At 43.1% G+C, this 16,270-nt stretch overlaps 1 protein-coding gene across 4 annotated transcripts in view; it reads left to right on the top strand.

The window, feature by feature from the left end:
• Nucleotides 1-16,270, top strand: part of nfrkb (nuclear factor related to kappaB binding protein) — a 105,493-nt gene that overhangs the window by 56,871 nt on the left and 32,352 nt on the right. For all 4 annotated transcript variants that reach the window (XM_078530558.1, XM_078530570.1, XM_078530581.1 and 1 more), the window contains exons 15-19: nucleotides 602-662; nucleotides 3,443-3,617; nucleotides 4,852-4,958; nucleotides 5,365-5,488; nucleotides 16,187-16,266. In XM_078530558.1, coding sequence (XP_078386684.1) covers nucleotides 602-662; nucleotides 3,443-3,617; nucleotides 4,852-4,958; nucleotides 5,365-5,488; nucleotides 16,187-16,266 — 547 coding nt within the window. The remainder of the gene's footprint in view (nucleotides 1-601; nucleotides 663-3,442; nucleotides 3,618-4,851; nucleotides 4,959-5,364; nucleotides 5,489-16,186; nucleotides 16,267-16,270) is intronic.

Consider the following 16,270-nt stretch of genomic DNA (forward strand, 5'->3'; position numbering starts at 1 on the left):
TTAAAGCAAGTGGTTTGAATAATGAGATAAAATGTGAAATATTTCCAAAGTGAGGCTACCTCCTGGGCTATGCACTAGTCAAAACAGTTCCCCTGAAGATTGCCAGTGCAGCTGGGTGAATACAGCCTGCAGTATCTACAGGAAAATCCAACCCATCAGAGCACACTTCCCCAGTCAGGCTTGTCACCTTTCATCAAAGGTATATGGCTGAATCCCAACATGGAGATGGAAATCCTTCAATAATAAGGGAGTGAAAGGGTATCAAGAACAGACAGGAAAGTAAAGTTGAGGCCACAGTCAGATTAGCCATTATCTTATCAAATGACAGAGCAGGCTCAAGAGGCCAAATGGCCTACTCCTGCTCCTAATTCATATGTTCGTACAAGGGCTGTCTTTATTCACAGAGCACAGGGTAGGTGCTTGGTGAGTACCTGTGGTTCCAGGGAGTGGGGTGGAGGATGCAATCTCGAGGTATGGTTCTGGGTTGTCCAGTGAGTGGTTCTGGGGTACAGTTTCAGGATGTAGCGTTGGTTATTGGGGTCACTTTTAGGGGGCTTGGGGTGGTTCCTATAAGTGACTGGTGACATTTGTTTAATTGCAGCAGAACAGACTATGTGGTGAGACCCAGCACTGGAGATGAAAAGCGTGTTTTCCAAGAGCAGGTGAGAATCGAGAATCAAATGTAAGATTTACATGCTCACCCTATATATCCCTGACAGAACTTTGATCACAATACTCTGATAGCCTCCCCCACCAACTCAATAACCCGCGACAGCCCCCCGCACCCAATACCCTGCGTCAGTGCCCAGTGCCCTGTGGCGTCCGATGCCCTGCGACACCCTGTGCCCTGCAATGCCCTGTGCCCTGTCACACTCTGCGCCCGATGCCCTGCGACGCCCGATGCCCTGCGACGCCCTGTGCCCTGTCACACTCTGTGCCCGATGCCCTGCAGCGTCCTCCCCGCCCAATGCCCTGCGGCGCACCCCTTTTGGTATCCCATGACAGCAAACCTCGACCCCCCCCTCAGCCCCATCTCAATACCCTGTGACACCCTCAAACCTCACCTCAGCACCCCGCGAAGCTGTCTACTCCCAGTTCCCTGTGCCATCCACATTCCCCCAATTACCCCACAGCAATGCTGAGATCTTCTGTCCCCAGTCTCCTGAAGTTCTAAGTTAGTCAATAGCTAACTGGGTTGTACTATATCCATATGCTGAAACAGTGTCATACACCATTGCTGTTGTTATAAGCCAGACACCATGCTCTGCCTCAGCCAGAGCTGACAGTGAGCTTTAATGAGCAGTGCCACTAGAGCAAAGTCTCTAATGACTGAGTCAGATTCCTAGAGAGATGGAGCTCTTTTTGTTCATTGTCCTAGCTCAAGAGGTTTGGGCTGTGGATAAGATAAGCTCAGGGCATGTCAGTTTACATAACTTAAGAAATGGGAGTAGGAGTAGACCATATGGTCCATTGAACCTGCTCCGCCATTCAATGCTCTCATGGTTAATCTTTGACTTCAACTCCACTTTCCAGCCTGCTCCCCCATCCTGTGATTCCTTGAGAGACCAAAAATCTGTCTATCTTATCCTCAGATATATTCTATGATGGAGTATCCACAACCCTCTGGGGTGTAAAATTCTAAAGATTCACAACTCTTTGAGTTAAGAAATTTCTCCTCATCTCGGTTCAAAATGATTGTCCCCTAATCCTGATATTGTTTCCCTGTGTTCTGGATTCCCAAGCCAAAGAAAACAGCCTCTCAATGTCTACCTCTTTCAGTCCCCTTCAGGATTTTGTACGTTCCAATGAGATCATTCTAATAAACTTCAGAGAATATAGCCCCAGTTTATTCAGCCTCTCGTCATAGGACAACACTCTCATCCCAGGGAGCAATCTAGTGAACCTTCGCTGTACTGCCTCCAATGCAAGTATATCCTTCCTTAAATATGGAGACCAAAAGTGCACACAGAGCATTCCAGCTGTGGTCTCACCAAAGCCTTGTACAATTGTAGCAAGACTTCTTCATTCTTATATTCCAATCCCCTTACAAGGCCAACATACCATTTGCTTTCTTAATTGCTTGCTGTACCTGTCCCTCTGAACATCAACATTTACAAGTTTCACATCTTTTAAAAATGATTCTGCTTTTCAGTTCTTGGAACCAAAGTGAATAAACTAAAAATGTTTACTTTAGCTCTTCCCTTCCATTTTATATACCTGTGAAAGCTCTTACATCTGTTTTTATATTCCTGGCTAGTTTGTTCTCGTATACAGTTTTTTTCCCTTTTGATCAACTACTGTTCTTTGCAAGATTATAAGTCTCTTCTTTTAATCTAATACTATCCTTAACCTTTTTAGTAAACCGCAGATGGATCTTTCTTTTAGGTTTTGTTTCTTAGTTGAATATATTTGGTTGAACATTTTGAATTGTTTCTTTAAATATTTCACATTTTTTATTTACTATCATATCTTTTAGTCTATCTACCCGATTACCTTAGCCAGCTCTCCACTCACACATACATAATTGCCTTTGTTTTAGATTAAGATTCTTGTTTGGGACTTGAATATGTTGCTCTCAAACTTAATATGGAATTTTCAATTGTCATATGATCATTGTTTCCCAGAGGAGCTTTTACTATGAGACTACTAATTAATTCTGCCTCATTGCACAATGCCTGACCTAAAATAGTTTTACCCTAGTTGGTTCCACAGTGTATTGCTCCAAGAAATTATCACATAAGCTTCTGACAAACTCATCTTCTAGACCACCTTTGCAATTTGTTTGGCTTAGTCTATATGAAGGATAATGAAATCTGTGTGATCAATCTGACTTATGCAAGTTGTACAACTGAATTCAATAAAAACCTGGAACCAGAAAACAGCTGCTGCATTGTTGTAAAACCCAATGGTTCACACAGTTCAGGGAAGGGAATAATCGGCCAGTCCTGACCTGATGTAAATGTGACTGTAATCCTAACCAAGGGCAACTAGGGATGGGCAATAAATGCGGTCTTTCCATACTGCCTGTAGTCTAAGAAGAGAAAGGTGACATCTCTATTGTTTAGATGCAAAGCTGCACCTTCTAGCTGCTTGGATCTGTCTCCAGGACTGAAGTTGGTGGCAGCTCCTTTACTGGAGGGATATGGGGGGGTGGTTTGAGCTGGAGAGTATTCCGACATTACTGCCTTTCAATTGACAGGCTGGGGGAAGTTTTCCTTTGAAGTGTATAAAACCCCACGCTATACTTGTGGATCTTACTGCAAAGCAGGTTGTGGAGACCTCTGTTTGCAGCTAGCAAATCCTGCTCAGCGTCCAGGAGATGGACATTCTTATGTTTCATTTGTTCTGTAAACCCGGAGTGGGATTTCTAAGCTTATTTTAGCCTGTGTTATTGAGCAGTATGTCATGGACTACAGCAAATAGTTTGCGGTTCTTTCCACAGGAGCGCCAGCGATACAGCCAGCCCCACAAAGCCTTTAGCTTCCGCATGCATGGCTTTGACTCTGTTGTGGGCCCAGTAAAGGGAGTGTTTGACAAGGACCCTTCTCTCAACAAGGCACGCGAACATTCTCTGCTGCGATCTGATAGGCCGGCCTACGTCACCATTCTGTCACTGGGTGAGATTCTGACACTAGATTTCAAAATTCAAGATTAGGTAAAGAAGTTGGGCAGATTGTTTTTATATAAATTTAATTTCCAAACAATCCTTCAAAGTTTATAGAAAATACACTCTGTCCAGAATCAAATGGAAGGAAAATTCAGAAATGGATTAAAAAAACTAGATATCTGTCCTGAGTTAATGCACCCTTGAGCAGTGTGCCCCCACCCCTCCCCACTCCACCTGCTCCCAGCTGCCTTGGGGTAGAGGGGGTGCAAGTTGTATAAGCATTTGGCTTGGGACTGAGTCACTTTGAATAGTCTCGGCTAACGTTCCCTCCAGTGCTCTGTGTGTGTGCAAAAGCTGAGGGCCGGAGACGGTAATAAAAACAAAAAACTACTGCGGATGCTGGAAATCCAAAACAAAAACAGAATTACCTGGAAAAACTCAGCAGGTCTGGCAGCATCGGCGGAGAAGAAAAGAGTTGACGTTTGGAGTCCTCATGACCCTTCAGCAGAACCAGTTCTGCTGAAGGGTCATGAGGACTCGAAACGTCAACTCTTTTCTTCTCCGCCGATGCTGCCAGACCTGCTGAGTTTTTTCAGGTAATTCTGTTTTTGTTGTGGCCGGAGACTGTGTTTGGTTTGAGGCCCCGTGGGGTTGAAGTTATTTCTCCAAGTTTTCTCTCTCTGCTGAGGGCTCTAATTTGTGCCAGTAAATGGGTTGAGGGAAAAGGAAGGGATGGGGTGTAGGGGCATGTGTACCTGGGGGAGATGTGCAGCAGCTGGGTTGGATAAACACCTTCACTAGCACTGATTCATTGTGTTGCCTAAATGTGAATAAGGTGAGTATGATCTTCAAATCTGAACTAAAAGTTGACCATGAATGAAATGGCAGTAACTCTGTTGTCACCTGTGAGAGGAGACAGATTGACATTTTGGTGCCAGTTCTGATAGAGAGCCTCTGCCCCACACACCAGCATAAGATACTGAACTACAGCAGTTTCTGTCTCTAGTGTGGTGTCCGGTGGAGACCCAGTATCTCAACTCTCATTTATATCACTGGGTTTGTACAAATATCACCATATTGTGTGGAAAGAAGCTGGCATGAATTTTATATTATTCAGATGGTCTTTCTGTCCTCCAAACTCTTCAACATATATCTCACTCCCTCTGCCATTTCTAAGAATCTCTTTATAAGAATTGACTGTTTGTTTAAATATCCTGTGTAACACAATGATTCGCCTCCCACAGTGCGAGATGCAGCTGCCCGTCTTCCAAATGGAGAAGGGACTCGTGCAGAGATCTGTGAGCTTCTGAAAGACTCTCAGTTCCTAGCTCCTGAGGTCACCAGTGCCCAGGTAAAGGAACTGGCCAGAATTGAAAAAGAACTGTGTTCTTAGCTTAAATGAGTGATTGAAATATCAAGACAAACTCTGGGAAAAGGAAAAGGACTATGATTGTTTACACGGTGAAGAGGGATCTGTAATCATGTACATGGTGGAGGGGAGCTGCGATTATGTAAGGGGTGGAGACTGGTGTAGGAGGAGGAGGCATAGGGAGTCATTGCACCCTATAAGCAGATGTGTAAGTTTTAACATGCGCGGTGGGTAATAAAATGGACAGTGGAAAATCATGTAGAATTGAAGAGCTGTAACTGCTGAGATTATGTTGCCTCACTGAAAGAAGCTGCCCCTTCATGGAACTCAGCATTGGTCTCATACCTCAGCCTCTCGATTCCATACAGCCTCCAATATTTTCTTACAGATTAACACTGTTGTGAGTGGGGCTCTGGACAGGCTACACTATGAGAAAGATCCCTGTGTGAAGTATGATATTGGGCGCAAGCTGTGGATCTATTTGCACCGGAACCGGAGTGAGGAGGAATTTGGTGAGTCCATTGTTAATTAGGTTATTTACCCTGATGCTGGTTCTCAATCAGGAGCAGCTATCTGTGTGTGCGTGTGTCTCGCTCTCATTGTTGATGAGAAAGTTTCACTTTGCCATCTCTGAACCTGTTGAATCCATCCATCTTATGGGGATAATGAAAGATGAGAGAGGGTCCCACCCTGATTATCATCCAGTGATGTTGCTGGACAGTGAGGACTAAACTGATACCCCTGCAGTCAAATGTTGAATCCTTGGTTAACATTAGCTGTCTCAGTTCTTAAATAAGGAATGTCCAGTTGGGTAAGACACCTGTGGAATAGGACCCCAACTTCAGGAGGGAAGGGCAAAAGGAAACACAAGCTGACAGTGACGTAAGCTGACACAGCCCCCACCGTTTCAAACAAAACATTCAAGCTGTCAGCTTTCCCTGAGATTATTACATTGGACGTGGAGACTCATTCTATTGCATAACCATTGGGCATCAATCTATTTGGTGTCAACCATGGTTCAGTGGGCAGCGCTCTGTCCTCGGTGCATTCAAGTTCCACTCCAGAAACATGGGCACAAATTCTAGGCTGGAACTCCAGTCCTGCCCTCTCAGATCCCATGGCACAAAGAAGAACAGAAGAGTTCATCCTGTTGTCCTAGCCAATATTTATCCTGCAGCCAGCACTATGTTTAAGCAAAATACAAATTATTGCTCACTTACCTCTGCTTTTTGTGGCAGCTTGCTGAGTATAAATTGGGTTCTGTGTTTCCTACATTAGAGCAGCGATTACACTTCAAAAGTACTTCATTGACTGCTAAGCACTTCGGAACATCCTGAAGTTGTGAAATGCAACTTTTTTTTAACCTTCAGATCATTGTCAGCACTGTTCACAAAAGTCATTATGGTCGTGATTCTGCTCATGCTATGGTACCTGAATGCCCACTTGTGCTATGAGTACGAGCTCATCAGTGCTTCCTCTTAACTCCATACTTGCAGGAAAGTGAAGCATTTGAGTTTTGAATTTACTGGATAGATTGAATTTTCTTGTAGATTGAAAGAATCAGCAACTTCACCGAAAATTCTGGGTCCTGTCTAGTGTTTGTTCAGAAATCCATTCTGTTCAACATCAGTCCTATGCTCGCTGACCAATATTGGCACCTGGTCCACCAGTGCCTCAGAATTAAAATTCTCATTCTTATCTTCAAACCCTCCCATGGACTTCCCCTTCTTTATTTCTAACCTGATCCAGTTCTATATCTGTGCTCCTCCAATTTTGGTCTTTTGTGCATCCCCAATTTTAAACATTCACCATTGGCAGGCCATGCTTTCAGCTGCCAAGGCTCTAAGCTCCGGAATCCCCTCCCTCCACCTCTCTCCCTCCTTAAACCTACCACTTTGACAGGGTTTTGATCACTTGTCCGGATATCTCCTTTGGTTTGGCACCAGGTTTCATGTATGAGATAATGCTGTCCTGAAGATGCTGAGACATTTGAATATGTTAGGTTGGCAACCTTCCATCTGCAAGAGATGATGGGAATGCAGCCTCAGAATTGATGAGGCCAGATAAGATCATCACTTTTTTTGATGGCTGAACAAACCGATTCTGGAAAGGCAAAGTTTGTCACAAGTGCTGTACATGAAGTTGTCCCTTGCTAGCGATGCAGGGTGACCTCTACTGAGGCCTTTTTTTGCAGGGCTGGTGACTGCATTGGAGCTTCTGAAACCACATGTTGTCATGGTGGTGAATTCTTGCCCATCACTGGTATCGCCATTTGCATCAATCATCAGCTAGTGTTTCTCACTTGTCATGACTGATGTTGAGGGCTTTCATGTCACTTTTGACAGCATCCTTGAATTGGAGCTTTGGGCACCATGGTCTCTTGGCATGGGCTGCCTCTCCATATAGCATACCATTGGGGATGTAGCCATCTTCCATCCTGTGCACATGCCCAAGCCAGTGAAGTCGTCTTTGCTTGATTAGCAGTAGCATACTTGGCATGTCGGACAGGTACACAGGAAGAATTAATGGGAGCTTCTAAGAAAGGCACTGCAATTATTATGGGTGATTTTAATCTCCATATAGATTAAATGAATCAGATTGGCAAAGGTAGCCTGAAAGATGAGTTCATGGTGTGTTTTCAGTGCAGCACACTCTAGAGACAACCAGAGAGCAGGCTATTCTAGACCTAGTAGTGTGCAATGAGCCAGGATTAATTATCGACCCCAGAGTGAAGAAGCCTCCAGGTAGCATTGATCATAATGTTATTGAATTGCGTGTTCAGTTTGAGGAAGAGATGGTTAGAGGTGTGAAGACAGAGCTGGCTAAGGTGAAATGTCTAAATAGGTTAAGGGGTAGGTCAGTAGAAATGCACAGGCAGACATTTAAGGAGATATTTCATAACGTTCAGCAAAGAAATGTTCCAGTGAGAATGGAAGACTCTAGGAGACAAATGCATCATCCGTGGCTAACTAAGGAATTAAATATAATGGCAAATTGAAAGAAAAAGTGTACAATTCTGCTCAGAAGATTGAACAGAATTTAAAAACCAGCAAAGAAAGATGAATAAAATAATGAGAGAGAAATTAGAGTATGAGAGAAAGCTAGCTAGAAGTATTAAAAACAGGTATTAAGAGTTTCTACAAGGATTTAAAACGGATGAGTAGCTAAAGTGAGTGTGGGTCCTTTAGAGAGTGAGTCTGAGGAATTAATAATGGGAAATAAGGAAGCATTTTGTGTCTGTCTTCACTGTAAGAAGACACAAATAACATCCCAAAAATACTTGTAAATCAAGAGGTGAAAGGGAGGGAGGAACTTAAAATAATTAGAATCACCAGGGACAGGGTACTGAGAAAACTATTAGATCTAAAGGCTGAGAAGTCACCAGGGCCTGATGGACTTCATCCTAAGGTCTGAAAAGAAGTGGCTGCAGAGATAATAGATGAATTGATTTTAATTTTCCGAATTCGCCTTGATTCTGGAAAGGCCCCATCAGATTGGAAAATATCAAATGTAGCGCCTCTATTCAAGAAAGGAAGGAGACAGAAAGCAGGTAACTACAGGCCAGTTAACCTAACTCTGTCATAGGGAAAATGCTGGAATCCATTATTAAGGAGATTATAGTAGACCACTTAGAAAATCTTAATTCAATTAGGCAGAGTCAGCATGGTTTTGTGAAAGGGAAATCATGTTTGACTATTTTATTATAGTTCTTTGGGGAAGTAACATGTAACATGGTTAAAGGGGAAACTGTAGCTGTGATGTACTTGCATTTCCAACAGACATTTGATAAGGTGCCACAGCAAAGGTTAATGTGCAAAGTAAGAACTCATGGTGTAGGGGGTAACATATCCTCATTGAAAGAGAATTGGTTGACTAACAGGAAGTTAGGAGTAGGAATAAATGAGTCACCTCAGGTTGGTAAGCTGTAACAAGTGAGGTGCTACAAGGACCAGTACTGGGCCTTCAGCTATTTACAATCTATATCAGGGACTTGGATGAAGGGACCAAATGTATGATTGCTAAATTTGCTGATGACACAAGGATAGGTTAGAAAGTAAATTGTGAGGAGGACATAAAGTATTGGGACCCTTGCTTTTCCTGATATATATATTAATGATCTAGATCTTGGTGTGCAGGAGACAATTTCAAAGTTTGAGGATGATATGAAGTTTGGGAGTGTTATAAATTGCGAGGAGGACAGTGGAGAACTTCAAAAGGACATAGACAAGTTGGTGGGGTGGGCAGATAGGTGGCAGATGAAGTTCAATATGGAGAAGTGTGAGGTGATGCATTTTGGTAGGAAGAACATGGACAGACAACATAAAATACGGGGTGAAATTTTGAAGGAGGTGCAGGAGCAGAAAGACTTGGGTGTATATGTGTATAGATTATTGAAGCTGGCAGGACAGGGTGACAAAGCAGTTAATAAAGCATATAGTATCCTGGGCTTGATTAATATGGGCATAGAGTAAAAGAGCAAGGAGGTTATGCTGAATTTATATAAGACTCATTAGACCTCAGCTGGAGTATTGTGTGCAGTTCTGGGCGCCACATTATAGGAAGAATGTGAACACATTGGAGAGAGTGCAGAAGAGGTTTACAAGAATGGTTCCAGAGATGAGAAACTTCAGTTGTGAAGATGGATTGGAGAGGTTGGGACTGTTCTGCTTGGAGAGAAGGCTGAGAGGAGATTTGATAGAGATGCTCAAAATCATGACGGGGCTGGACAGAGTAAATAGGGAGAAGCTGTTCCGCTCGTAAAAGGATCGAGAACGAGAGGGGACAGATTTAAAGTGATTTGCAAAAGAAGCAAATGTGATGTGAGAAAAAGCTTTTTCACAACGAGTGGTCTGGAATGCACTGCCTGGAAGTGTGGTGGAGGCAGGTTTAATCGAGGCAGTCATGAGGGCTTTAGATGATTATTTGAATAGAAACAATGTGCAGGGGTACGGGGAAAAGGCAGGGCAATGGCACAAGACATAATGTTCATTTGGAGAGCCGGTGCAGCCATGGTGGGCCGAATGGCCTCCCTCTGTGCCGTTAAAATTCTGTGAGGCTGGGCCTGTACCCATTGAAGTTTGAAAGATTGAGAGATAAGCTTATTGAAACATATAGGATCCTGAGGGAAATTGATGTGATGGATGCTGAGAGGGTGTTTCCCTTATGGGAGAGACTAGAACTAGGGGACAGTTTAAAAATAAGGGGTTGCCCACTAAAGACAGAGATGAGAATTTTTTCCCCTGAAAGTGTTGTTGGTCTGTGGAATTCTTTTCCCCAGAGAGCAATCAAAGCAGGGTTATTGAACATTTTTAAGGCTGAGTTAGTTTCTTGAAGAACAAGGGAGTCAAAGATATATGGGGGTGGACAGGAAAATGGAGTTGAGGCCACAATCAAATCAGCCACGATCTTATCAAATGGTGGAGCAGGCTTGAGAGGCAAATGGCCTACTCCTGCTTATATGTATGTTCATATGTTTGCCCCAGAAAAGACTGCTTGATTGGCTATTTTGCCTTTCCACGTGATACCAAGGATGCACCTTCGACACCAGAGAAGGAAGTTAGAGTATTTTTTTCTTGGTAGATGTAAGTTATCTAGGCTTCGCTATCTTACAGCAATGTACTGAGCATACTGGCCTTGTAGATAAACATCTTGGTTCTGCAGATCAGTTTGTTGTTTTTCATTAATGAAAACAAAAATTGCTGGAAAAACTCTGCAGGTCTAGCAGCATCTTCCAAAGAAGAGTTGTATTGGACTTGGAATGCTAACTCTGTTTTTCTCTCCACAGATGCTGCCAGACTTGCTGAGTTTTTCAAGCATTTTCTGTTGTTATTTTAGATTTCCAGCATGTGCAGTATTTTGCTTTCTTTTTGTCTTCCATCGCCTGTTTTGTTTATGGGGCATAGCTGGCGGCTACCTTTCCAATGCTGACCTCCTCGTCGAGGGACAGATTTTCTGTCACCGTAGATCCAAGATTTGCTACTATTTGTCGTGGTGTGTTGTTGAATCTGATCACAGGTGGGGACACAACAGCCTGTCCCTAAACTACAGTTTTCTTGACACTGATGGCGAAGGAGAACATAAAACAGGCATGGGACAGATGATCCATGAGTCTTTGAAATTGGTCTCCTGTCTGGGCAGCTGGTGTGACATCATCAGCACACACAAGTTCTCTGATCAGGGCATGCTGCACTTTTGTCTTGGCTTTCAGTCTCGATAGGTTGAGGAGTTTCTCGTCTGATTGTGTGTGGAGGTACACTCCTTCCACATCAGCAGGGAAAGCATTGGTCAGTCGGACAGAGAAAAAGATACCAAACAGAGTAGGGGTTAAGACGCAGCCCTGTTTCACCCCATTCTTCATCTCAAAACTGTCAGAGGTGGAGTCATCGAACTGAATGGTGCCATGGATGTTATCATGAAAGGACTGTATGAGACTGTGAAGCTTGGGAGGACAGCCAACTTTCTCTAGTATCTAGTAGAGACCTGTCCTGCTCAGTGTCAGGTGCTTTTGAGAGATCCACAAAAGCAAGGTAGAGTGGTGTTTGCTGCTCCCTGCACTTCTCTTGAAGCTGATGTGGGGAGAAGATCAAGATCTATGTTAATGGTGCTATATAAATGCAAATTGTTATAAAATCAGAAAATACTAGAAATACTCAGCAGGCTTGGCAGCATCTGTGGAGAGATAAACAGGTAATTAATGTTAATGCCTCAGGTCAATGATCCTTGATCAGAACTGAGAATACTTAAAGATATAAGTTTTTGAACAAAACACGGAAAGTGGGGACGGGGGTGGAGAACAAACGGGAAGATCTGTGAGCGGGTGGAAGGTAGGAGAGATTAAATGACAAAAAGGGATGATGTTGAAAGGCAAAAAGAGCCGTTGAAGGGGAAAGTAAAGGAACAAAGAAAATGAGAAAATGGGGCTTTCACTAAACATCTGGAAAACTGAAGTCCTCTTCCAATCAGTTCCCTCAGTACAACACCTCCCCCCACCGATTCAGATTCAGGGCGAGATCCTGGAAAATATGGACCATTTTCCATATCTTGGGAACCTCCTCACAATGAAGGCAGACATAGACGACAAAATTCATCATCGCTCCAATGTGTCCAGCTTCGGCAGACTGAAGAAAAGAGTTTTGAAGACCAGTATCTAAGGTCTTGGTTACTAGGCAGCAGTGATTTCTGTGCTCCTATAAGCTTCAGAAACTTGGGCAACCTACAACGAAAGAGAAGTGCCACCAATGGATCTTTGCAAGATCCTCCAAATCCAATGGCAGGAAAGGTGATCCAACAGCAGCACCCTCTCCTAAGCCAACTTGCCTAGCATCAAGATGCTAATGACTCAAAACAAGCTCCGCTGGGCTGGACATTTACCTCGAATGCCTGACACCAGACTTCCGAAGCAACTGCTCTATTCAGAACTTGATCACAGCAAGAGCCTCCGAGGAGGACAGCGGAAATGCTTTACAGATGTCCTCAAAGCGTCTCTGAAGAGGTCATGTGAAATCCTTGCTTGTGACCAATCAAAATGGCGAAAGTTTATTTGGTAAGGTATCAAACACATCAAGAGATATTGTCAGGAACGTGCAGAGGCAAAGTCAAGGTGGCAGAGAGAGTGTACAAACCTCCAAACTACTACCCAACTCTCCAAGCATCACTTGCCTTGTATGTGGCAGAGCCTGCAGATTGCGTATTGAACTTAGCAGCTATCTCAGAACCCATCAAACCAGAGGGACTGCCTAAAAGGAAGTGAAAGAAACAAAAGATGGAGAATGTTTTATTTTCTCACCATAATGGCCAATTGTGTACCTATACCTCTAGTACCCAGAAGAAAAGAGACTCTGACCAGTCTTCTTTCAAAAACTTAATGATTAATTTTTTTTAAAACAAAACTTCTTTGAACAAGTTGCAAGCGCTGGTTAACACACAGTTGTAATCGGGAAGTATTAACTATCTATCTCTTCCTAAAGAATCCCCCCAGCGCACCACACAGACAAACAAAGGACAAACAGTCTCTCTTCAGAGATGGGCTTGTATTCCTTCTAAAAACCACCTTGACTATGTTTGCACTGAGACAGAAGATCTGCTTGGGGATTCTGTAATCATCCATGTGAGTGATTTGGACTGCCCAGCTGTGTTGGATTTTGAGGGTGGCCTCCATGCTGTTGAGCTCAGCACAATGAAGGACCTGGTTGTCTGAGTTTTGTCCTGCAATCAAATTCTCATGTTGGATCTCAGGTGTCTTTGGTGGAAGCGTTCAGAGCTTTGATGTGGTGCCTATAGCGGATCCAGGACTACGTGCCATACAGTGGGGTGGTAAGGACAATGGCCTGATAGAGTTTGGTTTTAGTCTTCAGCTTAATGCCATGCTGCTTCCAGACACGATTATGGAGTCTGGATACGTGCACTGATATCTTCATCAATAGTTGCATCCCAAGCAAGCACACCACCAAGGAATGAGAATCTTTCTACACCCTTGAGAGTGGTGCCATCAATGGTTACGTCTGATGCTTCATGGTGTACATCTGGTGCTGGCTGAAGCATAACCTTGACCTTGGAGACATTGACTTGGAGACCAAAGTTTTTGGCAGCACTCGAAAATAACTCAGCGATTCGCATTAACTGTCCCTAGTACTTGGCTGTGCTCTGTTAGTAAACAGTGTTGGTAACACTGACTCCTTTTGATGCACTTAACACAGGGCCAAAGAAAAGGGAGCTTTCTATTTCCTATGATTATTGCAAAGGGTTTTTTTATGGGTAGAAGGATCAGATATTTGTAGCTAGGTGAAAACAGGAAATAGTGTAGCAACAGTTACAAAGACAAGACAGGGCTTCCTAAGTAGGAGAGCAAAATAATTGTAAGAAAGAGAAAGTATTGGAAAATGGGTGACTTTCAGGAATACCTTTGTCAGTTTTTTATTTGAAAATATTGCAAAAGTGCAGCTATTTAAAGCTTACAGGCTTTTCTGTTTAACTCTTTTGTGAACTTGGACTGTCTTTAATAATCAGCTGTTCCTGCTTTCTGCTGCAATGAGTTGATCCATGAATAAAGCTGCTTGGTGCTTTACCCTGTAATGAAAGTAACTGATTCAGCTGATCACTTGAAATTATGACCGAGTGTGTTAGAAATGCAAGAACAATAAGCAGATTTGTTTCAAAAATAGAAAATGCTGGAAAAACTCAGCAGGTCTAACAGCATCTGTGGAGAGAGAAAAAAAACAGTTAATGTTGCGAGTCCTTATGACTTTTTTTTCTCTCCACAGATGCTGTTACACCTGAGTTTTTCCAGCATTTTCTGTTTTTATTTCAGATTTCCAGCATCCACAGTATTTTGCTTTTATTTAAGCAGATTTGTTTACATGGGACATGTTGTGCCAAATTAGTTTGTGTGTCAGGGCCACCATCAATCCCGAAAGAATAAGGGCTGTCTTTTTTGTTGGATACAACAAGAAACTGGGAAATGAAAACAAAACACTCAAGTTGCTGGAAATCTGAAATAAAAGCAGAAAATGCTGGGAAAACTCAGCAGGCCTGGCAGCATCTGTGGAGAGAGAAACAGAGTTAAAGTATCAAGTCAGTATGACTTCTTCAGAACACCCCGGAACAGTTCCAAAGAAGAAACTGGGAAAACCCAATGTTAACATAAGAAATGCCATGTCTGTCTGAACCTAATGCATTCAAATAATAGTCACGTTGCCTGCTTATTGAACCATCATGACTGCTGGAACAATTTTATCCTCAAACTGTAATGTTCACCCCCTGCTCACCCTGAGCAACACAAAAGCAAAACACTGCAGATGGAGAGAAATAGAATTAATGCTTCAGATCTTACATCTCCACAGGTGCTGCAGACTTGCTGAGTATTTCCAGAATTTAACAGCTGATTTGGCAAATAACGCCATTACTAACTGACGCAGCCCCTGCCTCTCCTCACCAATGACCTTCCCCGGTTAACTGTACTGGCGCAGCCCCCTGATTAAAGACCAGCATGGGCCCCTCCAGTTAACTGTAACTTTGGTATTTCGAAGTAACAAATGCTTGGCTGGACCTGTTCCAGATTAATTTGGAATCATTAGGTGAGGGAATCTTGGGTCTCATATTTCATGCAGCTTTTGGATTACTTCTATTACATAGGATAAGGCAACACAGAAACAGGCTATTCGACCCATCTATCTATGTTGGTCTTTATGCTTCACTTGAGCCTCCCCCATCTTTCCTCATCTAAATCTATCATTGTAACCCTCTATTCCTTTTTCCCTCATATACTTGTGTGGCTTCCACTTAAATATATCTATACAATTTGCTTCAACCACTCCCTGTGGTAGTGAGTTCCACATTCTCACCACTCTCTGGGTAAAGAGGTTTCTCCTGAATTCCCTATTGGATTTATTGGTTACCATCTTATATTGACGTCTCTAGTTATGCCCTATCCAACAAGAGGAAACATTCTCTCTGTATTCATTCTATCAAAACCTTTCAGAATTTTAAAGACCTTTATTAGGTCACCCCCTCAGCCACCTTTTCTCAAAAGGAAAGATACCCAGCCTGTCGATCCTTTCTGATTTTTGGTATCATTTTTGTACATCATCTCTGTACCCTCTCCAGTGCCTCCATGTCCTCTTTAGAAATGACTGGGATATTGAATACTAAGTAAAATTTCTAAATCTGCTGATAATTGCAAACTTGCAGGTGTCACAAACGGTGAGACAAATGGTTCCAGTTGACTGCAACAGGACAAAGATATAGGCTAGCAGAATGAGAAAATCAGTGGCAGATGGAATTTAATAGAGAAGTGATGTGTTTTGGCAGAAGGGATGAGTAGAGGCAATATGGACTAAATGGCACAGTTCTAAAAAGTGCACAGGGACAGAAGGCCCTCAAGTTCCTATACTGACAGCTCCATTCTTCAAGGCACCGACTCCACTGGAAAATTGACTGAGTGCCAGGAACCCCAGTCCCTCAGCAACTGGCCATTACTCAAGAGTGTGAGCACTTTCCCACCTGAGCTGCCCTTCGCCTTACCAAGCCCACACTGTCATTCCTGACAGGTTGCCAAGGATACTGGTGATCACAAGTGAAACCTTTGTATTCTTGATAGTTTTCTATTCTTGATAGTTCTGAAATAACTTAATTTCAGGATGATTAACGGCACCCTGGTGTCACTGGCGAACAGACACTGAGGTCTAACTCATTCTCAATCTTGATTATTGCAGAACGAATTCACCAGGCCCAGGCTGCAGCGGCTAAAGCCAAGAAGGCGTTGCAACAGAAACCTAAGCTGACAACCAAGATCGTGA

The sequence above is a fragment of the Cetorhinus maximus genome, chromosome 2, assembly GCF_964194155.1.
Source record: "Cetorhinus maximus chromosome 2, sCetMax3.hap1.1, whole genome shotgun sequence".
NCBI lineage: Eukaryota > Metazoa > Chordata > Chondrichthyes > Lamniformes > Cetorhinidae > Cetorhinus > Cetorhinus maximus.